This window comes from Podarcis vaucheri (assembly GCF_965113315.1).
Source record: "Podarcis vaucheri genome assembly, chromosome: 9".
Taxonomy (NCBI): Eukaryota; Metazoa; Chordata; class Lepidosauria; order Squamata; family Lacertidae; genus Podarcis; species Podarcis vaucheri.
In genome coordinates this window covers 77,897,710-77,925,273 of record NC_138767.1, presented here as the reverse complement: position 1 = coordinate 77,925,273, position 27,564 = coordinate 77,897,710, and the positions used below count along the sequence as shown (strand labels likewise).

Genomic DNA, 27,564 nt, shown 5'->3' with positions numbered 1-27,564 from the left:
CATTGGTTTTTAAAATCTACAATAGGAAGGAAATTAAGGCTGAAATTCTAATCCCACTTACTCAAGAGTAAACCTCACAGAGTGCAGTGGGATTTATTTCTCATTGGCCGTGGGTAGGAATGCAGTCTTGGTGCACAGAGGCTGCCTTTGGGAACAAACACTTCAGAAAGAAGAAAAATGAACAGGCACCTGTGTACATCAATGGATATTTAAATAATGCATATTACAAAGCAGTTTCTGGATTCATAATGTGTTCATGTTTTTTCTTTTTTTAAAAAACGGGTTTTTTGTATAAAACTGAGGCAAATAGTTTTCACAGGCAGAGCAGTTGTCGCAATGGGGGTTGAATGGACGGACTGAAAGAAATCCGCTTGTTAGTCTTCAGTGGATTTGTTAAGTTGTTGGTGAACATATCAGACGACAAAGTGATTCTCCAAACAGCTCTTGTTTATTCACAGGCCAGAACAGAACAGAACTGAAGGGTTCAGCCAGCCTGCTTATATAGAGCTCCACTACAATGCAATTGTAACACTTTCTGTAACTATCCAATCACTGAACGTCACTTTCGATCCCTTATTTGCATATGTGGACCTGAACTATCTACAGCAGTGTTTTTCAACCTTTTTTGGGCAAAGGCACACTTGTTTCATGAAAAAAATCACGAGGCACACCACCATTAGAAAATGTTAAAAAATTTAACTCTGTGCCTATATTGACTATATATAAAGTAATTCTCTTGAATAGGAATCAAATAAACACAAATCAAATAAACACAAACACTTAACATCAGTGGTGGATTCAAAAATTTTAGTAACCAGTTCCGACATTCAAGCATGGTTTAATATTTTTTTCTTTAATGGCAAACAAAAACGTCGCGGACCGTTCTCTGCTCAGCGGGGATCGATCCGCTGATCCCCGCTGAGCCAGCGGATGACAGCTCCGTCTCCGCACTGTGTGCGGAGAGGGAGATGTCAGAGCCCCGCTGCTCTCTATGGGGAATCGGATGAGAGCAGACCGCCTGTCCACTCTCATCCGATCCCATCCAATCTGATCCCCACCCAGGACGGATGGAAAATAGGGTGGACACAGTCCGGCGCCTGCCTAGTGGGTGAAAATGTGACATTATTTTTTTAAAAAATCTTTCGAATTTTTCCATTTTTCCCACGGCACACCAGACAACATCTCGCGGCACACTAGTGTGCCGCGGAACAGTGGTTGAAAAACACTGATCTACAGTATCCCCCTGCTGGCCCAGGGTGAGAACTTCAGTACATAACAGGATTCCTCTCATCCCTAAATTCATTTGGAAAGAGACATTCCTTTAAGTACTGAGCTCCCAAGCTATGCTGTATTTACAAGCGGGACAAAATGAAAACAACTTGCTTACATTATAGGTCAGGAAAAGCTAGTGAGCTCTTCAAATCCTGATTTTCCTGGATTAGAAAGTATATTGCCCATTAGACAAGTCCTGCACATCGACGCAGGACAGCAGGAAGGAAGCAGACCCACCTTAGGGGGGCTGCAGCAGCCTGTAGTGCTGGGGGGGAACAGTCCGAAATTTGGCTTAGAATGTCATAAGCCAACTTTTGGTTTAGCATGGCCAAGTTGTAGAAGGGGGTGGGTGGTAGCCAGGTAATAATAATAATAATAATAATTATTATTATTATTATTATTATTATTATTTATTTATTTATACCCCGCCAATCTGGCTGTGTTTCCCCAGTCACGCCCTGGGTGAAGCCTCCAGAGGGGCGCCATTGAGACTCCCAGTCTGTGTCTGTGTTTAGGCAAATGCATGTGGAGGGTGCCAAACAGGGTCTTTGACCCGGGTGAAATAAAGCCTAGCTTTGCCCCTGGGCATGGTCAAGTTCTCTCCTTGCTAACCACAAGCTGTAAAGGTAAAGAGACCCCTGACCATTAGGTCCAGTCGTGGCCGACTCTGGGGTTGCGGCGCTCATCTCGCTTTACTGGCCGAGGGAGCCGGCGTACAGCTTCCGGGTCATGTGGCCAGCATGACTAAGCTGCTTCTGGTGAACCAGAGCAGCGCACGGAAACGTCGTTTACCTTCCCGCCACTTTCATGTGCTTTTGAACTACTAGTTTGGCAGGAGCAGGGACTGAGCAACAGGAGCTCACCCCATTGTGGGGATTCGAACCACCGACCTTCTGATCGGCAAGTCCTAGGCTCTGTGGTTTAACCCACAGCGCCACCCGCGTCCCACCACAAGCTGTAAAGGTAAAGGTAAAGGTACCCCTGCCCAAACGGGCCAGTCTTGCCAGACTCTGGGGTTTGTGCGCCCATCTCACATTTATTGGCCGGGGGCCAGCGCTGTCCGGAGACACTTCCGGGTCACGTGGCCAGCGTGACAACGCTGCTCTGGCGAGCCAGAGCCGCACACGGAACGCCGTTTACCTTCCCGCTGGTAAGCGGTACCTATTTATCTACTTGCACCCGGGGGTGCTTTCGAACTGCTAGGTTGGCAGGCGCTGGGACCGAGCAGCGGGAGCGCACCCCGCCGCGGGGATTCGAACCGCCGACCTTTCGATCGGCAAGCCCTAGGCGCTGAGGCTTTAGCCCACAGCGCCACCCGCGTCCCTTACCACAAGCTGTAGTCAAGAACAAACATTGGCTACAGGGAAAATACTTTAACAGCTGCTTCCTTGAGGTTTGGCTCTCTTTTCTTCCGTCTGCAGTAGTGTCAGCAGCAGTCTGGTCCTGTTGACCTTCTGCTTGAGGATCTGCCCACCACCCCCCCGATACTCACCTCCTTTTTTCTTGGGACCATCTATAAGCTTTCCTCTCTTGATTTCATTCATCAAGTGACACTGAGGCAAATGCTACATGTGGGTCTGATAGTGGGGCAGTTCAAACGAACAACTCTTGGGATACTCTAAAAGGCTCTATTCCCCTCCTTTGAAGAGTCAGTTGTCCATTACCTCCACCAGCACTGCTTCTGATTTTCTCAAGGGGTTATGAGGATGTTTCCACATGGTCAGTTGTTCTGCTCTGCTAGGGATTTCTTTCTTTGTTTTGCAAGTCACTTTCCATTGGAAATTTTGTAAATAGGTTACAAAACCCCATTTATAAAAAATGTGGTGAATATGCATTTGAGTCTTTTCATGTACCAACAGGGATGAAACAATTACATTTGTATTGCAGAGGGCAGCTGGATCTGTGCTGAACCCGACCAGGATCTCTAGTGTGTGGTGCCTGCAAAAAATAATCACCACTAGTATATGAAGCTATTCTAAATTCTTGATGTGGATCAAGGCAGGAATATAGCCTGCCTCTTGTGTGTCCTTCAGGCTTCACCTCCTACAGATTGTCAAGTTATGTGTTCAGCTGATGGCTCCTTCGTAAAGGGGGAATTTCCCTACGCAACAGCTACAGACTCCTTTCACTTGACTTACCGTTTGATCTTGCTGAAAACAACCTATTGGGGTCAACAGCTCTGTAGAAAGGGAGATATTTAATTTACGACTAAAATGTGAACTCCCCCAGGGCGGCAGAGGAGGCTGCCGCCTACTCAAATCTATCGTCAGAGCTTTCTTCCTTTGCTTTTAAAGCTATAAACCTATTGGAAACATGTCGTGGGGGTGTCTAATATGCTAATGAACAACGTGGGTGGAAAAGCAGAAACTCTAGTACATCTAAAAATGTAACCCTGAATAAAGTGCAAATGAGTTTATTCTAAACTCCTTCAACTTGGTTGGCAGAATTTCAAAAGTGGGTGCATTTACAATATATATTTTTTTCCAAAAAAAAAAAACACACCAAAAATTCCACTCAGAAATCTAGCTGTGTATAGATAATTATTTGAGAAAACTCAGGTTTGATCCACAACCCTGCAGACATTACCCTCCCTACGCCAGTGCTTTTGCAGATAGCTAAGTCCTAGCAAATTAAGGCACAGGTGCAAGAGGGACTGTAGGGGAAGATGTCCAATTCTAGTATCTTCATACAGAATCTTCAGGAACCTGCTGTGAAGCTACAATTCTAGAATGGCCTCTTGTTCCTTTCTTACCGGGACATGGAAAAGATGAAGCACCTTACTGAAACTTTCTCTATTGCCCATATGCCTTTGCCATCCTGGGATAGAGTCACCTCACTGCCTAAACTTATTATTAGGAGGTTAAAAAAATAATAATTCAACAATTCATGGTGGGGATTGGGATTATGAGGCCATTCACCCACAAACTGCATGGCTCAAATACCTTCAGAGTGCTTTCTAGTTAAATAATAATGTTATGAGTTGTGGGGGGCAAGGGAGTAAGTTGTATGTTGAGACCCTTCTAATTCCTGGATCCAGCGAGTGTTAAAATCTAAGCAAGGCTTATTGAACTAGCCAGACAAGTAATGGTAATGGCCTTCTGAGAATGGGGCCATAAGGTTACAAAAGAAGTGCTCCATGCCAGAAAGCAAATGGGTGGGCCTGGGTGGGCATGAGTGGGCCACCCTCCCTCAACTTGCTGGTAGTGAGTTAGGAAAAGACAAAGGCCAGGGCTGAGGGGTGGGTGGGTGTAAGCTAGAAGTTGGAGGAAGAAGCAGGCTGTCTGCTGTGAAGGAGAGCAATGTCTGGTTTCTGCTCAAATCCAAGGCTGTGGCTATGGGTGAAGCAAAAGTCTTTTCTGGCTGCCTTTCCTGGGGGAAGAGCGCTGCACATGGGCATCAGCTTGAGCAAAGTCCAGAGAACCAAAAACTCTGAGGGGTCACCGCTGCATGGACTCCAACACCACAGATTCCTTCCTTGATGCCACCAACAAACTCAGTGGAGTCACCAATCTCCACAAGGGAAAGGGCATCCCAATCGCATAATGTCCCACTGGGACCAAGCTTAGTCTGATGTCTTTCCTAATAAAAGTGATTCGTTCGAGTTCTGATTACCACCCAAACCCAATAAAAGAGAAAAGACCAAACCTGAATCTTTGCTACGTAAACTGTAACCGTGACATTGAAACCATCTATGAATGTCATCCGTCTGCCTTCCAAACAGGAGTTCACCTCCACCATTAAATCCATTTACCGGTACATTGTAAAGCAGGCTTCCTCAACCTCGGCCCTCCAGATGTTTTTGGCCTACAACTCCCATGATCCCTAGCTAGCAGGACCAATAGTCAGGGATGATGGGAATTGTAGTCTCAAAGCATCTGGAGGGCTGAGGTGGAGGAAGCCTGTTGTAAAGTGGGGGGGAACAAAGTAAAATAGATTTCACAACACATTGGAATGTCAGTACTTGGACCCAATTGTTTCTCTCCTGAATTATCTATTATGTATTTTGTGTTTTTCTCAGCTGAACTGCCCTGAGATCTAGGGATGTGCTAAATAAATAAATAAATAAATAAATAAATAAGGATAGACTCTCATAGATTTGGCATGAACTCTATTAAAAAACCTGGGGATCTAAATACCAGTCCAGATTTCCTGTTCACTGCTGGTTATTTGGGAGTATGACAAATAAGGGAAAGGTATGGAAACTTTGGGGAAATATTAATCAGCCCAAATGGGAACTAACCCAAATTCTTAACTGATCAGGATGCAGCATATTTAGTCCCTCCTTGGGCCTACTTTTTGTGTGTGCTTTCCCCGAAACGTTTCTGAAACCAATATTTACCTCTGTACACAAACACATTACTTATTAACATTGCTGAATGAGTGATTGCTTAAAAAGTCAAACATACTCTCTAACGCAGGGGGTTTCCATAAGCCCCAATGTTGATTAGACTTCCCACTCTGGATTTTCAGACACTGGAAGGCCCACTCCTCCAGGAAAATTACAAGGAGTTGCAAAAGAAGAAAAGAAAATAGAAATAAAAAGGTGAAATATGAAAGTCTACATTTGCTCCATGGTTGTTACCCTCTCTTTGGCGTTAAGCAGTGCTCCTGAGCGAATGGTAAGTGTGCCTCTTCATTTTCTTCCCACAACATTATCATAAATCTGCTTGTTTAGAAGTATGCCCCACCAATATTTAAAGAACATACTCCTTAGTAAATGTGCTGTAAATGTCCCGAAACCGAAACGTGTTTTGGCACTGGTGTACACTGCATTTAAAAAGTGCAACAAAGAACATTAAGCATGGCTGCCCTGAAACTGGAGGCCAGAGCATAGGCTCAAGGAGGACTTTCATAGAATTGTAGAGTTGGGAGGTACCTGAGAGTCATCTAGTCCAGCCCCCTGCAGTGCAGGAATGTCATCTAAATTATCCTTTGCACACCTTCCAGTTTGTCACTATCCTTAAATTGTGGTGCCCAGAACTGGACACAGTAATCCAGGTGGGGCCTGACCAAGGAAGAATAGAGTGGAACTGTTCCTTGCCTTGATGCTATTCTTCATGCAACCTAGAATAATATTAGCTATTTTTTGCCACTGTATCCCCCTGTTGACTCATGTTAAGATTGTGGCCTACGAAGACCCTTATCACTTGTACTACTGGCAAGCAAGGTGCCCCTCATCTTATATCTGTGCAGTTGTTTGTTTGCGCCTAAGTGTATAACATTTGCCCCTATTGAAATTCATTTTGTTAGTTTGGGCTCTGTTCCCCAATCTGTAAATGTCATCTTGAATCCTCGTTCTGTCTTCTCTGGCATTTGCCATCCCTTCTTGTTTGGTGTCATGTGCAAATTATAGGATTATCCCCTCAAATCCTTCATCCACGTCTTTATATAGATGTTGAACAGGGCTCCCAACTGCAAGGCATTCCCAAATGTATTATTAATAGGCCTATTGCAAGGTTTATGTCTGTGAGAAAAAGGCAGAAACTAAAAGCTGCCATAGGTTGCTGCCTCAGGTGATTGAGTTGTTTTTAAAAGGCAATCCCTGGCTGCTCTTCTGCCAATAGGAACTTTGTATTGGGAAAATCCTCTATAAAAGCAAACTTATTCTTCATTGTTTTATTTGTAGGAAGGAAGGAAGAGTTCTGGCACTGAGCCAGGAGAATCCAGACATGAAGTTCATCACTCCAGAGGTACCAAAGATGCTTTAATGTGCCTCCCAAACAAACTAAGCCTTCCTTCCTTCCTTCCTTCCTTCCTTCCTTCCTTCCTTCCTTCCTTCCTTCCTTGTCTAGCTTGTTTTCACAGCATGTAAAATTGTTTGCTGGACGGCTTCCAAGATGGATTCCAAGATGTGATTCCAAAGGTTATTTCCATGATCCAGCTGAATTGATATGGCAAACTGGTTGCACCTGAGGCTGGATTCTCAGCGAGAGCCATCCTGCTTAGTTCTCACAATATGAGAAGGGGGGTCAGCAACTTTGCCTTCCTTGCCACAAGGTGGCACCCCAAGACCTCGCAGGGCTGGGAGGTGACCTCCTCACTGCTTCTCCTCTGCAGCACCTCTGGCTGGGCTGAGGAGGTCTTCAATTCACTTGAGGTGCTTGCATCCCTCAATTCTGCTCCCAGCTCTGGTTCGCCCACATTATTCATGGCTATGGAAATGGATAGTCTCTCTGCTACTAGGAACCTCATGGCGGTGGGCGACATATGCCCAATATACTGCAGTCCCTCCAATATAATGAACTTCCTGCTGTAATTTACTCACTGGAAAAATATTAGGGTTCATCATTTATGCTCTTGGAGGTCGGAGGCAGCATACTTCTGAACACGCATTGCTGGGAACCAGGCCCATGTAGAGGGGAGGGGGCACCTAGAGTGGAGTGCCAGGGACCGGCTGCTTTTTTGCTTGAGTTTATACTTTATTCTAACAAGACTCCTTCCCAGGGGTGTAGGAAGGGGTGCGCGGGGGTGCGGTCTGCCCCGGATGTCATCCTTGAGGGGGGTGACAGAATGGCACACCGCAGGGGTTGGCACTTACCGCCTGGCCTCCAGCGTGCTCAAGCCACACGTCTCTCTTGAGAGTAACGTAATGGCTCGGGGCCCCGCGCTGCCCGAAACGGCAGCGTGGGGCTTGCGTCCACCAGGCAGACTCCGTGGGCAGCTCACCGAGCCACCCCCCTGCGCAGATCACCACGCCGCCCCCCAGACGGATCGCCATGCTGACCCTGTGCGGCGCCCACATGCGTGGATTGCTGCAGTACCCCTGTGGGCAGCTCGCCCTGCCCCTCTGGGTGCCAGAGCAGCTAGCTACGCCCCTGCTCCTTCCGCGGGCCTCAGACAAGCTGCACATGGGCCTGCTGGGAACCACAGAAGGAGAGAAGGTCCTGTTTGCAGGTTTCCCCACAGGCACCTGGTTGGTCATGGTGATGGACCTGATGGGCTGGAGGCAGGAACATCTTCATATGGTCTCCAGCAATATTTCTTTTATAGCAAAAATAAAAATAAAAATAATTTAAGAATAAGGCTTAATGTGCTCTTTTGCATTTTTTTAAAAAAACTGCAGAAAAATGCTTTGATGAAACTCTGCATGAATATTTTGCAACTGGAGAAAGCTGGCCAAGAATCTACCAAGGGATAGTGCAGAAATGCACATGCGTTAACAACCTAATTAACTGCCAATATGCACAGCACACAGGTATTTCTATACAGCTTCTATACTGCATGCTTTATTTTAGTATGTTTGCTAATCCGTTTATATGTAGTCCAGTGAAATGATAAAAAAATAAAATGATTGAGACACAGAAGTTGAACTGGATTAAATAATGCAAAGAGTAGTGAAGAAGTCATACTCTCAGCCTTAAATCACTTACAGCAATTAAAAGGTATGCATCTTAAAATGTAATCTGTGAAGTGGCTGCATGATAGTAATATTCAAGTATTCTCTTAAGTTTCCTGAAAGGATTTTATCTTCTTCACCTCCTTTTCAGTTTTCAAATCCTTAATAACTGGACTGGACTGGACTTTCTGGATAATGTGCTGCTCACAGGTTGAATTTGACCAAAAGTGCTAAAAGTTATTCAACAATTTAAATGGTTTTGTACCAGATCATGGGCACCACTTCTGACTAGTTGATGGTCCTGCCTTCACAAATGAATTTCTCAATGCACAATCATTTTTTGCACCCCCTGCCTCTGCCCTGCTCCACACATGGGAGTCCCATGGCGTTGCCTCCATTGGCAGCCTCCCTATGTTTGAAGAGCTGCCCCTTGGGAAGGTGGCATCCACCCAATGGGCAGGAGGAGGTGCTGGATGAGGCCCTTTGCTTCTTTGCCCTCTCCTGGGTTTATATTTCCTCACCCGGCTCCCCAACCAAGCCACAGTCACTTTAAAAAGGCTACAGGGGGAAGTGGTCCTTTCTCCCTCTTGGCAAAGTGGGGAAGGATCATTGGTGCTATGGAGAGGGGGAAGAAGGAGGAAAGGGTTTAAAGCCTTTCTGAACTGCAGCACCACCTTCCTTGCCTGCAAGAAGGGATAGACAACCAGAAATGCTGTGCACTTCCTCCTCTCTTTTCAAAAAAATCAGGAAATAGCACGTCCCGCTGATTGCCTCTGTGAAGTGGCTGTTTCAGTCACCTTAGGACAGACACTCTGCAATGTTACAGATAGGTAGCCGTGTTGGTCTGCCATAGTCAAAATAAAAAAATTCCTTCCAGTAGCACCTTAAAGACCAACTAAGTTAGTTCTTGGTATGAGCTTTCGTGTGCATGCACACTTCTTCAGATACACTGAAACAGAAGTTGCCAGATCCTTCTATATAGTGAGAAGGCGGGGAGGGGTATTACTCAGAAGGGTGGTGGGAATGGGAGATAGGCAGATAGCTGAGATGAGCCTGTTGATGACTCTTAACGACTGCAATAGGTCTTACAGGAAAAGGCAAGGGGTGAGAAGGTGAAACATGGCTTAGTCATGTATAATGAGATAAGAATCCAATGTCTCTGTTCAGACCAGGTCTCTCCATGGTTTTAAGTTTGGTAATGAGTTGCAATTCAGCAGCTTCTCTTTCCAGTCTATTTCTGAAATTCCTTTGTAGTAAAACAGCTACTTTGAGATCTTGTATAGAATGTCCCGGGAGATTGAAGTGTTCTCCTACTGGTTTCTCTGTTTTGTGATTCCTGATGTCAGATTTATGTCCGTTTATTCTTTGGCAATGTGCGTGTGTTGGGGGGGCAATGGTGCTGCAGGGAAGGCGGGGGGCGGTGCGCCCTGGGTGCCATGTCTGGAGGGGTGACAAGAAGGCACCCCGTGTGGTGCTCGCCCCACCACCCCTGGGCGCGGCGGCATGAGTAGCCATCGTGGGACCGCAGCCGCATGTGGAGGATCCTCCGTTCGCAGCTGCAAGCAGAGGATCTCGCCACAGTCCGTACAGTGTTTGAGCGGTGCCAGCAGCAAACCACTACGTACAACGCATGCACGGTGTCTCACGCATGCGCTGTACATAACAGTTTGCCACCGGCGCCGCCCGAGCGCCCTGCGGATGGCGGTGGGAGCCCTCCGTCGCCGTTACAGCCACAATTGGAGGATCGGTCCACTAACACTGCAGCCGTGAGCAGAGCATCCCGCCACTGTCCGTACGATGTTCAGGTGGTGCCGGCAGCAAACTGCTATGTACAACACATGTGCGGTGTCACACACATGCATTGTACGTAGTGACGCCACACATGCGCCCTACGTAGCAATGCCATGCATGCATCGTATGTAGTGACACCACACATGCATCATACGCAGCGGCGCAACGCATGTGCAGCCAGCGGTTTCCCCCGCCCAGAGTGTTGGTTAGCCTTTGTTCACCCCTGGGGGGGGGAGAGGAGACTAAATAGTGCAGCGGAATTGTGTGCCTGAAATAGGGGTTGCGGGTTGCTGCTGCTGCTGCCTATAAGCAGTGTGTGCATGTGTATGCATATGCGTACAGAGCTTTGTGTGTGCCCACATGGAGGGGACTGCTGCTTTCTGGCCGGTGGTGTGGAAAATAGGGTGAGGGGTGGGAAAGGCCTACGTGAATCACACTGAGCTCCTTGGGAGGAAAAGCAAGCTTATAAACGTAAATATTAAATTAAAATGGGGTGAGCAGAAGTTTCGAGAAAATTGGAGTAAATATTTGATGTATATAAGAAACAATTGTAAATCTTTGAAGACACTGGTAGGGTTGGAATAACTCTTACAGCGTGTAGTTGAAAATATGATATATAAAGTACGCAACATTAGAACTTTATTTGATACTTACCAAAGAAATGGAGGGAACTCAGAGGCATGATAGCACCTAAGTTAAATATGTAACCTATATATGTGTAATTTATGAATGTAGGTATGTATACTGAAAATCACTAAAAAATTAATTTGCAAAAAAGAAAATAAAATGGGGTGAGCGGAGTAGGAGAGGGGGAAAATATTTTGTTAAAGTCACCCTGTGTATACACACACAGAGAGAGAGAGAGAGAGAGAGAGAGAGAGAGAGAGAGAGAGTGGTACCTCGGTTTACGGACTTAATCCGTTCTGGAAGTCCGTTCTTAAATCAAAGCCATTCTTAAACCAAGGTGCACTTTCCCTAATGAGGCCTCCCCTCGCCGGTGCCCTTCCATCATTCAGCTTCTGTTTGTAGACCAAGGTAAAGTTTGCAAACCGGGACACTACTTCCGGTTTTGCTGAATTCGTATACCAAATAATTCATAAACAGGGCTGCTCTTCAACCGAGGGACCACTGTATTGTTTTGGTGTGTTCATGGTCAATCATGGTGCAGCCACTGAGTTTCCTCCTCCCTGAGTCTTTTGGATTTTTAAAGTATTTTCCAGGAAGGACATTATTCTATTCCAGTTAGAATTCAACTGACATTATATATCTCAATCTCTATATGTATTCTATGAGACTCTGGGGATAACATGGGGTTGGTCCAGTTTTAATTCACCTTTGGATTTTCCTACTAGTAATGTGCGCCTCAGCATTTATCACAAAAACACTTTAGGCCATTTCTGTGGGTATTGTGTGCATGTTAAGGCTTACCTTCCAGGCAGAGGTTCACACGTTAATGCTCTGTGTTGTTACGGAAATTACGGGGGGGGGCACATCTTTAAAGTTAAATATTACAAATATTATGCCTGAATATATCCTTCCAACTTGACAGCTCAGGGAAGTCACCTAACTTTAAAAATAATATAAAATCATCTCCTTTCCCAGTTCCCCCCATTCCAAAGCTATTTCCCCCTTCAAAAAGGACTCCAGGAAGTTCTCAGAGGTGAAAATTGTTAGCCAAAGGAAGCCAAATCTCATCACCTGACTTGCCTCAGGCTCCAGACACACAAAGGAACTTCTATTGTACTTTTGGGTGGTGGGAACTTAAGACATATTTGTCTATGCTCATCTTATACCTGAGTCTTGCCCTCCCATGTCTGCTTATGCTAATCTTGTACCAAGGACTGGTCTGGACATGTTTGCCAAGGTTAACCCCTCCCCTTCCAACTGTATTCTGGGATGTGGTGGGAAAGTTTTAAAAGTCTTTGTCACCCCATCCTTGGGGTTCAAAATTTGCTCTTTAAACCTATTGCACAAGAAACTTTGGTCTACAGCTATTTGCTCTGGTTGGCTGGACTCCTTCCTTTATTCCGCAGGGACCCGCGGGCTCTGCCCGACGAGCCAGTGGCGTAGCGTGGGGGGTGCCAGGGGTGCCAGCCGCACCGGGCGCAACATTGGGGGGGGGGGCGCGTTTGGCCGGCCCTTCGCAAGACGAAAATCCATAGGGAAATCTCCGGGACAGCGGGGAAGCGCAGCGCATCTTCCCCACTGTCCTCGGACCTCCTCCGAAGGCTGGCGGTGGGGCGGAGAGACCTCCTCCCGCCGCCAGCCTTCAGAAGGCTGCTCCGAAGCCTGGCGGTGGGGCAGAGAGACCTCCTCCCGCCGCCAGGCTTCGGAAGGCTGCTCCGAAGCCTGGCGGTGGGGCGGAGAGACCTTCTCCCCGCGCCAGCCTTCGGATGGCTGTCCTGAAGACTTGTGGTGGGAGCAGTGGCGTAGCGTGGGGGGTGCAGGGGGGGCCTGCCGCACCTGGCGCAACATCTGGGGGGGCGCGGAAGAGACTCGAGTGCTAAAATCCACGGGTTAGGGAGCGCAAATTACTTGCCTTGCCCCGGGTGCTGAGAACCCACGCTACGCCACTGCGACGAGCTGGGTGACTGAGCAGCCTCACACCCAGATTTTTCCTTAACAGTGTCCTAGCATCCTTTTTCTTGCTCTGGAGCTTTAAAACCCGCTCTTTAAAGGTTAAATGTCAATTCAGGTTTTCCATGGATTGACATTTGCCCCAACTGAACTTTAAAGAGTGAAAAGCGAGAGGTTGCTCAGACACAGAACTTTAAATTGCATCCATGCTCAGAAAGAGCAGAGGAAAGGTAAGTGTGGACAAACCTTCAACTGGAGCAAACATCAATGTGTGGAAAACCTGAATTGACATTTGCTCCGATTCAGCTTTAAAGAGCGAGTTTTTGTGGGGGAAACTGGGGTGGGGGGTAGGAAATGCTTGGACACGGAGCATTAAAGTGCAGGCTTCTGCCTGGACAGAGCAGGGCAAAAGGTCAGTGTGGATAAGTCCTCTGCTTCACCTTGCAGGCTGCACCGTCAATCCATGTCCCCATGGTAGTACTTGCAAGAAGATTGTCTTCACTAACGAAACAGTCTGTGACTGCAAAGCACCCTGGGCAGGAAAACACTGCAATGTTGGTGAGTTGTATTCAACTTTCACACAGTTTGGCTCTTTGACTTATTTCCTTCCACAGAATTTAGGCCTCATTCACCGAGCCTTATGCTATATCCAGGACCCTTCTATGAGGTATTCATAAATTTTGTTTTGGAATTTGATAAACAGCTCTCTGCTCCTTGATGCTTGATTCCCAGAGCTGAATGGACTAGATTTAGAATTATTGGAACTCTGGACTCTTGCTGCCCTTTCTTGTGGCACAGCTTGTCTGTCAATATGGACATTTTATTTACTCATGTTTATTTTTAGGCTGCTTTGCAGGAGCCTTTATCTGCTCTGACTTCTCAACATGGCTTACAATATAGTATTTAAAACCTACCAAGCGGGGCCACTGATGCCAATCTTAAGGCATAGTCAAGACCATATAGAAGTAATCAGCCCTTTAACTAACCTGACTCTAAACCATTTAGGGCTTTAGAAGCCAAAACCAGGACTTTGAATTGGGCCCAGGAGCATCCTGACAACCTGTGCAACTGGTATAGAGTTTATGTCATATGCTTTGACTAACGTGGTAAGCACCTTGAGCAGCTGGATTCTGTACCAGTTAAAGTTCTCAAGTTGTGTTCAAAGGCAGTCCCATGTAGTCTGTCCCAATGCATGCATGCCTACGGCAAGGTCTACCTTTTCTAGTGTTAGGAGAGCTTGCAGCTCAAGTGAACGAGATTGAAATTATCACTAATGTTTTTGGAGTTCAAAGGCTTTATTCATGCAGGAAAAGATTTATCTTGAAAGGAACTACTTACAGAATGAGAGTTGAAAGAGAGAGAGAGATAGCAGACTTTTTGTCTCAAGCTGGGAGAGAAAAAACAAAATGGCTAAGCTTTTAGGGGCAGACTTAACTTGGACAGATAGGCTACAAGGAAAGGCTGGCTAGATTACTAGACAAACACTCTAGCGAATGGCAGGAGGTGGGGTAGGGACAGGGGGTGGGGTGGCGTGGGTAGCAGCCATGCTTTCCCCACTCCTCATAGGGTTGACTTCCAGAACTATCCCATATGTCCAACCTTGTCAGATGGTCTAGAAACTGGAGTAGGTTGGATTCAAATAACCCCTCTTTGCCACCAAGCCAGCAACTTCATGCTTTTTCTATAGTATGGTGGACAAAATAGCAACTGATTAGGCTGGGCAAGTAGTCTAGCTAGATAACCAGATATTTGCTTCTTCCAATGACCATTTTACTCTTCATTCACTGTGTTGGGCCATCACATTTAACTTGCTTTTTCAGCACCTTAGCTGACACAGTTGCTCTCCCTTTGGCTATCATCTAAACCCCTGCTGTAAAGAGGGCCAAAAAAACAGAGGAAAACCCACTACCACCACGACCCAAGCTGCCCTGAAGTCCTTGTAGTTTCATTGTCATATTCACTGTTCATCCACAAAAGACAAAAGATCATTAAAAAAAATTACCGGTAAATATTGTGCAGATGATGTGAAACTTTACAGATAATAAACTGCAGCTCTTATTGTTTACCACTAGGTGGCAAAATCCAGCAGAATTTAATGCTTTAAAAGGGAGAAAAGTAGTAAGACTAAGAACAGCTGCAAGAACAGAGATACATTTTTAGGCAAACATGGTGAAATAAAACTGCTCAATTCTCAGAGTTTGCTAAATACTCAACAAAGCAACAGAACTACACCATGCTTGCCATTCATAGTTCTTCAGACATATTGCAAAAGAAGAGAGTGGGTCATAGGTTTCAGCTGGGGCTGATACCATCGGCATCACCTTTCCTTGGGCAGTCAGGTGTGCTTATAGTGAGAACAGGATCCATTCTATCCAAGCTGTGTACTGTGCACAAGGGGCCCTGCCCTGGGAAATGTAGCTTCACCAAGGGCTGCTGCAATGTGAAGGCAATGGTGTTCTCTCCCAGTGGCCTACAGCCAGGTCCACCATCAACAGTGGTGGCCCAGAAAATAGAGTTGAAAGGAGAAGATGGCTGAAGAAATCAGGGTGTGGTGAAGAGGGAGTGGGTGGAAATAGGGTCACATTGAGATGTGGGGGGGGGAGTAGGACAAATTTGGATCACCTCAATATTCCAAAATGTTTCCCAGTTTTTCTGGAAGCAGCTTGGGTCATTTCCAACACAAGCTTGCCTTATCACTCAGTGGTGTAGCATGGGAGGTCAGAGGGTCTGTTGCCCTGGGCACAAAGTTGGGGGGGGGGAATTCCAAAAGAAAAACAAACCACTCTGAGGGTTTGGTTTTTTTAAAAAGCCAATCAAGTGATGTAGAAATGTTAAAATATAACAACAACAACAATAATAATAATGGCTGCAGCCACTGTCTCCTCCCCTCCTCCTCCTTGCCAGTGTGGTGTAGTGGTTAAGAGCGGTCGTCTCATAATCTGGTGAACTGGGTTCGCGTCTCTGCTCCTCCACATGCAGCTGCTGGGTGACCTTGGGCCAGTCACACTTCTCTGAAGTCTCTCAGCCCCACTCACCTCACAGAGTGTTTGTTGTGGGGGAGGAAGGGAAAGGAGAATTTTAGCCACTTTGAGACTCCTTAAAGGGAGTGAAAGGCGGGATATCAAATCCAAACTCCTCCTCCTCCTCCTCCTCCTCTTCTTCTTCTTCTTCTTCTTCTTCTTCTTCTTCTTCTTCTTCTTTCCTTGCTGGGAAGATACTTCCCCACCACCACCACTGCCTCCATCCAGCCCTGACAGGAACCATGGGTTAGAGGGCGCAATAATTGCCTTTCCTTGGGTACTGGCAAACCGCGCTATGCCACTGTTATCACTAACAGAATAATGTGTAGACCAACTGCCCATATGGATCAAGAGAGAACCAGTGGCTGGAGTGTTGGGCTAGGAAGTGGGAGACCAAGGTTAAAATAGCCATAAAGCTCACTGCCGACCTTGAGCCAGTCACTATCTCCCAGCCTGACTTACCTCACAGGACTGTTGTCATGACAAAATGCAGAGAGAGAGATCACTGCACGCCACCTGGAGCTCCTTGGAAGAATGGCAGGATATAAAAGTAGTACACAAACACGTGTGTGTGTAAATAATAAGTGGATAGGTAAAAGGTAAATAGGCAATGCTCTTTTTCTTAAAAAAATGTTTAGGGGTACTCTCATTTTCCTACTCATATTGAAATACTGCCCCTCAATGAGTTCAAACTTAGATTCACAAAATGTTTAGGGGTATGCGTACCCCAGCGTCCTCCCAGAAAAAAAGCACTGTAAATAGGTAAAGGACCCCTGGACATAGTCAATGGCGACTATGGGGTGTGGCACTCATCTTGCTTTTCAGGCCGAGGGAGCCAGCATTTTTCCACAGACATGTGGCTGTGGAAAGGGTCATGTGACTAGCATTCTGCTTCTGGCGCAATGAAACACCGTGACAGAAACCAGAGCACACAGAAACACGGTTTACCTTCTCGCCACAGCAGTACCTATTTATCTACTTGCACTGGTGTGCTTTCGAACTGCTAGGTTGGCAGAAGCTGGGACAGAGCAACGGGAGCTCACCCCATTGTGTGGATTCAAACTGCCGACCTCCTGATTGGCAAGCCCAAGAGGCTCAGTGGTTTAGATCACAGCGCCACCCTCTCACAGAAATAAGTGGATAATGTTATGCTAGCAGATGTTTACTTAAGACTTCTGTATGTTTATCCAGGTCCTAGCCAACTTTGCTATTCTGGTAATGGGACAGACTACAGGGGCATTGAGAAAAAGACAATTTCTGGAGATAATTGTCTGCCATGGAATTCAGATCTCCTTTACCAAGAGATTCATGCTGACATAGTTGAAAATCCTGTGCAGCTGGGACTGGGACCACATTCATACTGCCGGTAAGAAAATTAGCTGGTAGAAAGAGGAAAATACAAGTAAAAATAGAGACATTTGTGGGTTACACCCTGGTTCTCACCCCAGTGACTCTCTGATTGCACACATATACGCACATGCACACATATTCTTCTCTACTTTGATAGATGTGCGGTATTGTGTGTTAGCAAAGCCACTGGAATGATGCAGACAGAAACCAGAGAGAAAATTGGGTTTAGAACTGAAGGTATATGAAGAAAGCCCAGACTTGCATAAGAGGAAAAAATGGTGGGGATAGTGACAAAAGCAATGTTCACCAAACATTAAGGGGCAAATGTTTTTCCTTCCCCACTGCGTTAGAAACCCAGATGAAGACAAGGAGCCATGGTGCTACACAGTCAAAGAAAACTCAGTATCTTGGGAATACTGCAATGTTACTTTATGTCGTAAGTAACATTTTGCATCCATGGGGCTTTTTGAAGTTAGCATATGCAAAGGAAGAAGTGAAATTAGTAAATGTAAGGGAGGAACAAGTCTCTTTCCCCTTCCATATACAGGTCACGTGCCATTTCTTATGTTTAAGGTCAGAATGTTCTGGAGCAGATAACAGCTGGTACAACAGCTCCATAGATAGTCCTGTCTGTTTCCCCCAGCCCAGCCCAGTATATGCCTCCCCTTCCTCTCCAGACCATGTTCTGCTGCTGTTCTGTAAAGATGAATCCTTAAAGACTTCTGTGCCCACTGTGTCAGTTCTCATGCAAGGCTGACTTGGGGCATTCAGCCTGCCCAAGTTCTGCTCCAGGGGAAGGACTGAGAGACGAAGAGATGGATTTGTATAATGTTGTGTGCGCATGATATGGCTCTGAAGGACTGGCGTGCATCTGGCTGATAAGTGCTTGAGTTTGAGACCCTACTCACTAGTATGAATAAAATGGCCCAATCCAACCCAAGTCCAGCAACAAAGGAACATAGTACCACAGGGAAGGGAAGCACAATGCTAACATCAAAGGCTGAACTAGGAATGACATAAGCAGGGTGATTCTACCCCTCCTATGCAGTTTCGGACTCTGATGTTAGTGGGATGGCATCAGCTTGAGCAGCAAGCAGGAAACGCCCAGAATGAGAAGATGCAGCCTAAATTAAGCTGCTCCACTTCTGCTACGCCACTCTGAAGACGCCATAACCAGAAAAGAGCTCTTTGCCTTGTAATCATATTTCTGTAGCTATTTAAAGTAAATAGTAAAGATTCAGTAGTAAAAATGGGTAAAAGATTAAATATGTCTGTTCTTCACTCAGGGAGCAGAAGAAGGCGGCCGCCACCCCCACCCCCACCCCCGGAAACTTTTGATGACTTTGCCGTGGTCCAGAGTTTATGTGGGAGAAGACATAAGAAGCGAAACTTCTTAAGACCCAGAATTACAGGAGGGTCTTCCTCCTTGCCAGGGTCACATCCCTGGCTGGCCAGCATATATGTTGGGAGAAATTTCTGTGCTGGAAGCCTTCTTCGTTCTTGTTGGGTGGTGACAGCTGCACATTGTTTTGCTGATAGGTAGAGCCTATGCTTTGATTTCATCTGAAATTCACTGCACGTGCCTCAAACCGCTTTTAAATCAAACAAAATGTTTCATGTGAGACCCCTGAGCGAAGATGGAATGAAGTTTGAGGCAAGAATCCCTAATGCTCAGAACCTTCTTAGCATGTGCTTCTTAGCATGTGCACTAGCCTGCAGGTATCACAAAGACTGTAAAGGAATTGTGTTTTATATAATGGGACTCTCAGAACTTTTTATATTTTGAAACAGTATTTAGCAGTTTAGAACAGCAAGTATAAATAAAAAGCAATTCCCAGAAGGTGCAGCTGATGTTATATTAAAGAAGCAATGCCGGGAATATAGCGAAACCCAACTCCCATCTATCAGAGGCGGGGGGAACTGAAACTGGCTGGCAGGTGGATCCTTATTTTCCCCACGCTCTGTGGCCAAGTTTGACCACAAGTATGATGTGCATCACTTTGGAGTCCCAACAAACTGCTGATTGTCAGGACTTTAAAGCTCCTTTCACAGCTCTCTGCTGATCATCAGGGGACCAGCTGGTTGTCGGTACTTGCAGAGATGTGTGTGCATTGCTTTGAAACTCTGATGCTTCAAAGTGCCACACGCAGCTCTCTGTCAGCTCCAATGATCTCCTGAACAATGGGGCTTCCAAAGAGCAACGTTGGGCACTATGCACAGGGCTTTAGGGATGCAACCCCACTTTTGACCCAGTCATGTCTTTATCTGCTGCATACCTGACGTTACATATTCTACGGTTTAAATCTAGAATCATAGAATTGTAAAGTTGGAAGGGAGCCCAAAGGTCATCTAGTCCAACCCCCTGCACTGCAGGAACCTCTGCTAAAGCATTCATGGCAGATGGTCATCCAACCTCTGCTTAAAGGAGAGTCCACCACCGTCTGACGAAGTCTGTTCCACTGTCGAACAGCTCTTACCATCAGAAAGTTCTTTCTGATGTTTAATCGGCATCTCCTTTCTTGTAACGTGAAGCCATTGGCTTGGATCTTACCATTTGGAGCAGAAGAAAACAAGCTTGCTCCGTCTTTCATGTGACAGCCCTTGAGACATTTGAAGATGGCTCAGATATCTCCTCTTAGTCTCCCCTTTCCCAGACTAAACATACCCAACTCAACCGCTCCTCACAAGCCTTGGTTTCCAGACCCTCTATCTTCATGGTCACCCTACTCTGCATACAATCCTGCTTGTCAATATCCTTCTTAAATTGTGGTGCCCAGAACTGGACACAGTACTCCAGGTGTGGTTTGACCAAGGCAGAATAGAGCTGGACTATTACTTCCATGGATTCTATACTTCTGTTGATGCACCCTATTATAGAATTAGCTTTTTTGCTGCTGCATCACATTGTTGACTCATGTTAAGCAAGCAGCCTGCTAAGATCCCTAGACACTTTTCACATGTACTACTGGCAAGCCAGGTGTCCCCCACGTCATATTTGTGCAGCTGGTTTTTCATGCCTCGTTCTCCAATCTGTCAAGGTCATATTGAATCCCCATTGTGTCTTCTGCAGCATTAGCTATCTCTCCCAGTTTGGTGTCATAGAATTGTAGAGTTGGAAGGGACCCTGAGGATCATCAGCAAACTGGATGAGCATCACCTCAAGTCCTTCACCCAAGTCTTTATGAAGACGCCGAACAACAATGGGCCCAGGACAAAACCCTGCAGCACCCCACTTGTCACTTTTTCCCAATATGTTGAGGAAACATTTGTAAACACTCTTTGGGTTTGGCCAGTCAACCAGCTACAATCCACCTAACAATTACCTCATCCGGTCCACATTTCACCAGCTTCTCCACCAGAATATCAAGAAATGCCATGTCTACACCATTGCCCTGATCCACCAATCCTGTAACTCTATCAAAAAAAGAAATAAGATTGTTTCTTAGTAATCACAGCATCCTTTTCTAAGTGCCCACAGACTGACCATTTATCCAGGACCTTTTCTGGTATCAGTGTCAAGCTGACTAGTTGGTATTTATTCACCTTTGCCTGCTGCCACTTGGCAGGAACCTAATCTGTTCTCCAATATTTCTTAAAGATTATAGACAGAAATTCTTAGATTACATCTGCAAGCTCGTTTAGTACCCCTGAGTGTAGTGCACCATGCCCTGGAGAGTTCTACATTTCAAGTAGTTAGGTGTTCTTTTCCTATCTGGGCTGCATCTCCCTCCTTGCAACATGTATTCTGTTGAGCACTGCTTTCTTTTGGGTTAAGACAGAGGCAAAGAAGGTGTCAAGCAGTTCCACATTCTCTTTGTCACCCTATAGCATGTCTCTGTCTTCTCCATGCATCACATGTCTCTGTCTTCTCCTGGGTCACATCCTTCAACAGGAAGCGGTGGTGAAAAAGGCACCTTTGCCCCAGGGCCCTTCGCTTCCTGCCCAGAGTCTTATGGTCCCTTGCTATAAGTTAAAGACTGTGGCTGGCAATCTCATTTGCATCCACACGAATCAGAAGGAATCCGTGTGGCACATCCTCACTAGTTCAGCAGCCCAATGGCAGAACTAAATCCACAGGATGGAAGCAAAGGTTATGTCAAACCAAGGTCACTTCCAGGTAACCCATTTACTGAGCATTCCTCCCAGTTTGTTTGTGGAGAGGTGATACAACATTGTCTTAAGCAGTTGCTATTCTGAATTACCCCCTTCATTTCCTTACAACAAAATGTTTTTTTGGAAGCAAGTTTCTTGTGTTACCAAATGTTACTCTTCATTTGGCGAGCATGGCTGTCATGCCCATTTCTGCTATTCCTTCTGCTGCTGCTGGGCTAATGCCTAAGTTTCAGTTGGCTTATAGCATCACGACTGCAACTCACAACGTTACATTGGCACCCTGACACCCCAATCAAAATGTTATTTGCTGGGTCAGCCAATTTAAATATTATAATACAATAATATTCTGTTCCTTGCCTATAGGAAGGAAGGAAGTGTATTTGTTAAGGTCATAACAAAATCATTCAAATATACAGATAAATAAGAATAAAATATTTAAAATGCATCATGTAGCTTAATACCCTCATTCTCTTCATCATTTTCTTTCCTCTTTTCTTCAGTCCGCTTATGTCAACAATTCGAATTGTTTTGGGACAACATTTTTTTAATATGACAACAGCTGTTACTCAAGAATTTGATGTGGAGAAGTACTTCATGCACCCTGACTTCACAGTATACAACCCAACTGAAAATGATATAGGTGAGCCTTTTTCTTCTTTCTGGTTTAGTTTTAAGTGTGTGGATTGAGATGCAGCCAAGTGGGCAGTGATATTGCCATCCCTTCCACCCATCAGACACCGGAAGTGTAGCTCTGGCTCCCTGTGCCTGGCCAGACTGAACTGCAAGCGTTGTCCTCAATAGGGCAATCCACTCTAAAGTTTGGGAAGATCAAAATAGATCTGCTCTCATTGCTGCAGAAAGCTTTTGATAAAAACCAGAACTTTATGATTCCACCCATTCCTAGTGGCAAAGTGCTTTTTTGAACAAAGGTGAGAGGCCAAAAAAAGTAGTACCTGAAATCTCAGCTCTTCACTCGCAGGGCTGGGTCATCCACGTGTGGTCATTGCTTGATGATTTCAAAATCAAGTGAGCTTTCTGTGATTTTTTTAAAAAAGCTATTTTCTCTTGCAGTTTTGGTTAAGTTGAAGAAGGTGAATCAACGCTGTGCAGTGAAGTCCCAGTTTGTTCGACCAATCTGCCTGCCGGAAAAGGGAATGCCCTTTCCAGATAATCAGAAATGCCAAATTGCAGGATGGGGACACTTACATGAAAGTAAGTTAGAATGTTGCTTTTATGTGTGCTACTGATACTGACCAGAGACATAACCAGATATTCTAAGTAGGCAAGACTTAGAACTATGATCACTTTAGTCTTCATGCAGATGATTTGTCAACTGAATCACTTCTTTGGCCAATTCAAGAACACATTATCACCTGTTAATTATTTTATTGACAGCATGATTTAGCTCTGTTTTGCTGAAATGTCCTTTGACTTTTGCCGCAGAATTCTAGCACAGTGCAGCATAAAGTATGGCACCTGCTTTCTAGACATTGCATCCAGTTTTAAAATGTAGTTTCTCTTTTGTAATAGCCACTAAATCCTCAGAGGCTGAAATGCGCAGGGACTTTTCTTTCCTACACCTGGTCCTGCACAGCAGCCCTTTGCCTTTCTGCCTACTACATGATCCAGTGGATATGGAGAGAAATGGGAATTGGAGCCTTCAGAATAACTATAGGAAAGAAATAAGTGCTGGAGAGGAAAATTAGGGGCCAGAAAGAAATGGTTATGTGATCAAAAGGCAATGCCAGTCAACCATGACTGTGAATGGGATTATACAGGAATAATAATAATAATAATAATAATAATAATAATAATAATAATAATAATAATAATTTATATGCCACCCTTCTGTCACTTCAGGAGTACAGTACAGTGGTACCTCGGGTTACAGATGCTTCGGGTTACAGACACTTCAGGTTACAGACTCCGCTAACCCAGAAATAGTACCTCGGGTTAAGAACTTTGCTTCAGGATGAGAACAGAAATCGCTTGGTGGCGACACAGTGGCAGCGGGAGGCCCCATTAGCTAAAGTGGTGTCTCAGGTTAAGAATAGTTTCAGGTTAAGAACGGACCTCCGGAACGAATTAAGTTCTTAACCCAAGGTACCACTGTAGTAGGGTAGGAAGGGTATTCTACAGTAGTAGGGCTGCGAGTTCAATGTTCCTTTCCGATTCTCTGAGTTGGCTCAGTGAAATGCTCAGAAATAAATAGAATATTTGTCAAGTTAAATGCTTAAGCACACTGCTGAAGCCCCGTCTTGCATAAGGCTTGGCCTGCCGGCCCCACCTGTGAAGAGCAAGAGTTAGAACTTGGCCACAGCTGTTTCCAGGGGAAGCCTATTGGGCAGGTTTTTTGGGCAGTGAGTGACTGAGCAGGCCAGCCCTGGTGGGACAGCGCCCCCCCCCCCCCGAGGATTTCTCCTTTGGGGTGTGATGAGGGTGAGGGCACTCCCCCGGGTGGCTGCTTGTGGGTGGGCTTGCTCCTAGGTGCGAAACTGAAGCAGCTGGACTAGGATGGGCAGTGGGGATGCCAGTTAACCTGGCTTCCAAGTGAGAATAGTATTTATTTGTCTCCTTGGTTGGTTGGTTGGTTGGTTGGTTGGTTGGTTGGTTGGTTTGCACTGATATCTCGCCTTTTTCTCCAAGGAGCTGAAGGTGGTTAAATTGTTCTCCCCCTCCTCATTCAATCCCCACAATGACCCTGGCAGGTAGACGAGGCTGAGAGACGCTGGACTGGCCCAAGGTCACCCAGTGAGTTTCACGACTGAGTAGGAATTTGAACCCTGGTCTTCCTGGTCTTAGTCTGACACTCTAACCACTACACCACCCTGGGGAAAATGTGTCTGAGAATGAATCCAGCTCGCAAATATATAACTAGTGTGACTGCATTTTATTTTGCTATTTTATATTATTTTAATTTACTGCACTGATTGTACTTTTATTATTGTTATTTTTGCATAAATATTCCGTTCACCACATTGGGGGCATCTGAGCCAAAGCGTAGCATATAAACCATAACATAAATATGTAAACTATTCCGGGTTGTAGCCAACTAAATTTTACTCAGAGTAGACCCTTTTAAATGGATCTGTTGTCATAGAATCATAGAGTTGGAAGAGACCACAAGGGCCATCGAGTCCAACCCCCTGCCAAGCAGGAAACACCATCAGAGCACTCCTGACATATGGTTGTCAAGCCTCTGCTTAAAGACCTCCAAAGAAGGAGACTCCTTGGCAGCAAATTCCACTGTCGAACAGCTCTTACTGTCAGGAAGTTCTTACTGTCAGGAAGTGTCATATTCATTCATTTCGATTGGTCTCCTCTGAGTAGTACTACTGTTGAATCCAACCCTTGGGAGAGTGCTTGGCAAAGCACTTTAAACACTTCAAGTTAATCTACTCTGCTCTAGTTAGAATTAATTGTTTTCTATACAATTTATTTCTACAGATTCATCCAGCTATTCTAAAGTATTGCAAGAAACATCAGTTCCGATCATCCCTGATTACAAATGTCAGAACTATGATGTTTATGGAGCTGACATTAGTGAAAATATGTTCTGTGCTGGTTACCTTGATGGTAAATCGGACGCCTGCCAGGTAATATTATTGAGTTTCTGCCTGAATTAAATTTGTACAAGAGTGTGAATGTGAATGTGAGAGTCCAAGGAATCCCTCTTGGCATTTCTGTTTTGCTCACACTTTGTTTTGGGGGTTTTGGGGGGGCTGTGTAGGACATCTTTCCTCCCCCTTCCTTAGGGAATGCAAAAAAATACTGGGTTTGGTGTAAGTTCTCTTCTTAAAGGGATGGTGGAGCGACCTAGTGGAGTGGCCACCTCTGCTTAATGGGAGATAAATCCCTTTTGAAATGTAGACTGTGGAGATGAGATTGAGATCTCCATTTCAAAAATCTGAACTCACCACTCCTAACCAGGTACATGCTCTTGCACTAATCCAGAATGATAGAGAGTGTGATATATAGATATAGACTTGACTCCTCTGGAGATTGGAGAATTCCACATTTTAAGTGCTATTATGAGTCCTATCAACTCCATCATTTACTTTTTTAAAATGCATGGGTGCAAATCATAAAAATGTCCAGTTCCCAGAGGATATTCTTTTGTGAAGAAGGAACTGAAGTGAAATATGTCAGTTCTACATGTAGGGACGCACCTCAGGTTTGGAGCTGAAGAGCTGAAGGGAGGCGTTCTTTGACGCCTGGGGTCTTGCCTCTCATTCCACTTCATTGCCTCCTGGAGTTTTAAGTTAGAGCTGAACAATTTATTGTCCTGCAGTTTTCTCAGGCTGACCCACAACTGAAAGTATTGAGGATCCACTCCAGATCTTGCATAGAAGTTGGGGGTTTTGTAGTATAAAAAGGAAGGGTTTGTTAGTACATTATTCTTGACTACTAGCTGAAGGATGCCAATGTTGTGTGGCAAGATGCCAACTGCCCCTGCCCCCAACAACTATTCCACTATAAATGGTGAGCACCGAAAGGCCCCGCCCAAATATTCAAGGAAATACTCCAACCATATGAGCATTAATTATTTGGCCCAAACTATCTGGAAATTGTTTTGAAAGGCCTATCAGTGTCCTGCACTGTTGGCAATTTATGACACTGGTAAGGAATATGAGCATGCTTGGTCCCCATTTTCTTATTTACATTTTTCCAATTTATTACACAGCTTGTGTTCCAGGTAGAATCTAGACACATATAAAAACCGCTGTAATGGGTTTAGGGGTTGCTCGTGCGTAAGTTGCCGCCACTCCTGGCGAGGTTACCTGGTTAAACCCTTTCTGACTGAACAGCCTCCAGCATCGTGACTGTCTCAGTCGCTGGCAGAATCCGTCAGTGGGCGTTTCTTGAACCTTTTCCAGCATAAAAGTTGTTTGACGCCAAGTCTCCTCCTACTCTCCCTGCGCGGAAGTCTTCTGCGCAGGGAGGGTGTGGGCAGCGGAGGACCCGTACTCTCTCCGCTGGTCTCCGGCGAGGAGTCTTGGAGCCTCCTCTCCGATTCCCCTATCTGCCCCCCTTCTCTACTGGTGTTACGCTGATTTCCTTCCCCAGCGGACGGGCTGCCTCTCTCCCTACTGGGACCCTCGCCGGCATCCCTCTGGAGCCTTCCCTCCACCTCTAGCTCCGATGGCAGTTCCCTGACAACCGCTTTGAAACTGCTTTTTTTTTAAAAAAAGAGCATGTTTAAAAATACATTGAATTTTCCATAAGGCTCGCCATTGCCATCTAGTGTCACATTGTATATTGCGCTTAAAACACACTTAAAATGTTTTATTTGCAGCCGTATAGCTAGTCTCCTTTTGCAATGTTATTGAGCTTACAACAAGCAAAATTATTTCGTAAGACACAGAGATTGTCATTTGCAAAACCTATGATAAATAAAATGAGCCAATATTTCCAAATAATGGAAACCATAGTGAAATACTTTTGTCCTTAAATTTATCTTCGAAACAGGGAGATTCTGGCGGCCCCCTGGCCTGTGAAAAGGATGGCGTATCTTATCTGTATGGCATTATCAGCTGGGGTGATGGATGTGGCAAAGCGAGGAAGCCTGGTGTTTATACAAGAGTGACCAAATATGTGGACTGGATAAATGAGAAGATAAACCGGCTCCAAAAGAGCAGCCGTAGTTCCTTACCCAGATGAAGGGCATTTTGCTGAAATTATGGATTGCCACCATCATTGTTTATAATGCTAACTGTTGTCATTAAAAGGCACCCTGTTCCACCTGTTTCTGCCATGTCTTTCTACCTACCGTACTTCACAATAATGGACTTGTTTCAGGGCTGGATGAAAGGATGATGAAGCCCTAAGCTGTCAGTTTAAAAGGTCCCAAAGCATTACCCCACAAAAAATGTGCATTATTCTAAAAAAAAAAAAAAAAGGACAATAGAAATAGAAATTATAAACTTTTATATGAACGTATATACAGGATATACACACATATTTTCACATAGGTGAGAATTCAACTAAAAACTAACAATCTAATTGAAACGTACACCTTGCAGCCAATTGTGTAAAACCTGAAATTTGGGGATTTGCTTGTTTGTTTTGTAATCAGAGTGTGGGAGTGGTCAGGATCAGGCACGG

The 27,564-nt window shown here is 45.3% G+C and overlaps 1 protein-coding gene across 1 annotated transcript; it reads left to right on the top strand.

Annotated features, from left to right (window-relative positions):
- The first annotated feature begins 5,674 nt into the window (after positions 1 to 5,674).
- Positions 5,675 to 27,205, top strand: HGFAC (HGF activator). The gene is made up of 11 exons (XM_082238558.1): positions 5,675 to 5,891; positions 6,899 to 6,962; positions 8,336 to 8,467; positions 13,424 to 13,534; positions 17,188 to 17,362; positions 17,697 to 17,782; positions 18,633 to 18,885; positions 21,960 to 22,099; positions 22,531 to 22,671; positions 24,907 to 25,055; positions 26,929 to 27,205. Exons 1-11 carry the CDS (start codon positions 5,823 to 5,825, stop codon positions 27,118 to 27,120), a joined length of 1,512 nt encoding a protein of 503 aa, XP_082094684.1. The 5' UTR covers positions 5,675 to 5,822; the 3' UTR covers positions 27,121 to 27,205.
- Positions 27,206 to 27,564: the final 359 nt, after the last annotated feature.

Excerpts from the sequence above, each read along its gene's own strand:
- HGFAC (XM_082238558.1), top strand. The coding sequence starts at position 5,823 with ATGAAAGTCTACATTTGCTCCATGGTTGTTACCCTCTCTTTGGCGTTA. Across the intron at positions 6,963-8,335 it reads TGAAGTTCATCACTCCAGAG|AAAAATGCTTTGATGAAACT; the intron begins GTACCAAAGATG and ends AAAAAACTGCAG. Across the intron at positions 8,468-13,423 it reads CCAATATGCACAGCACACAG|GCTGCACCGTCAATCCATGT; the intron begins GTATTTCTATAC and ends TTCACCTTGCAG.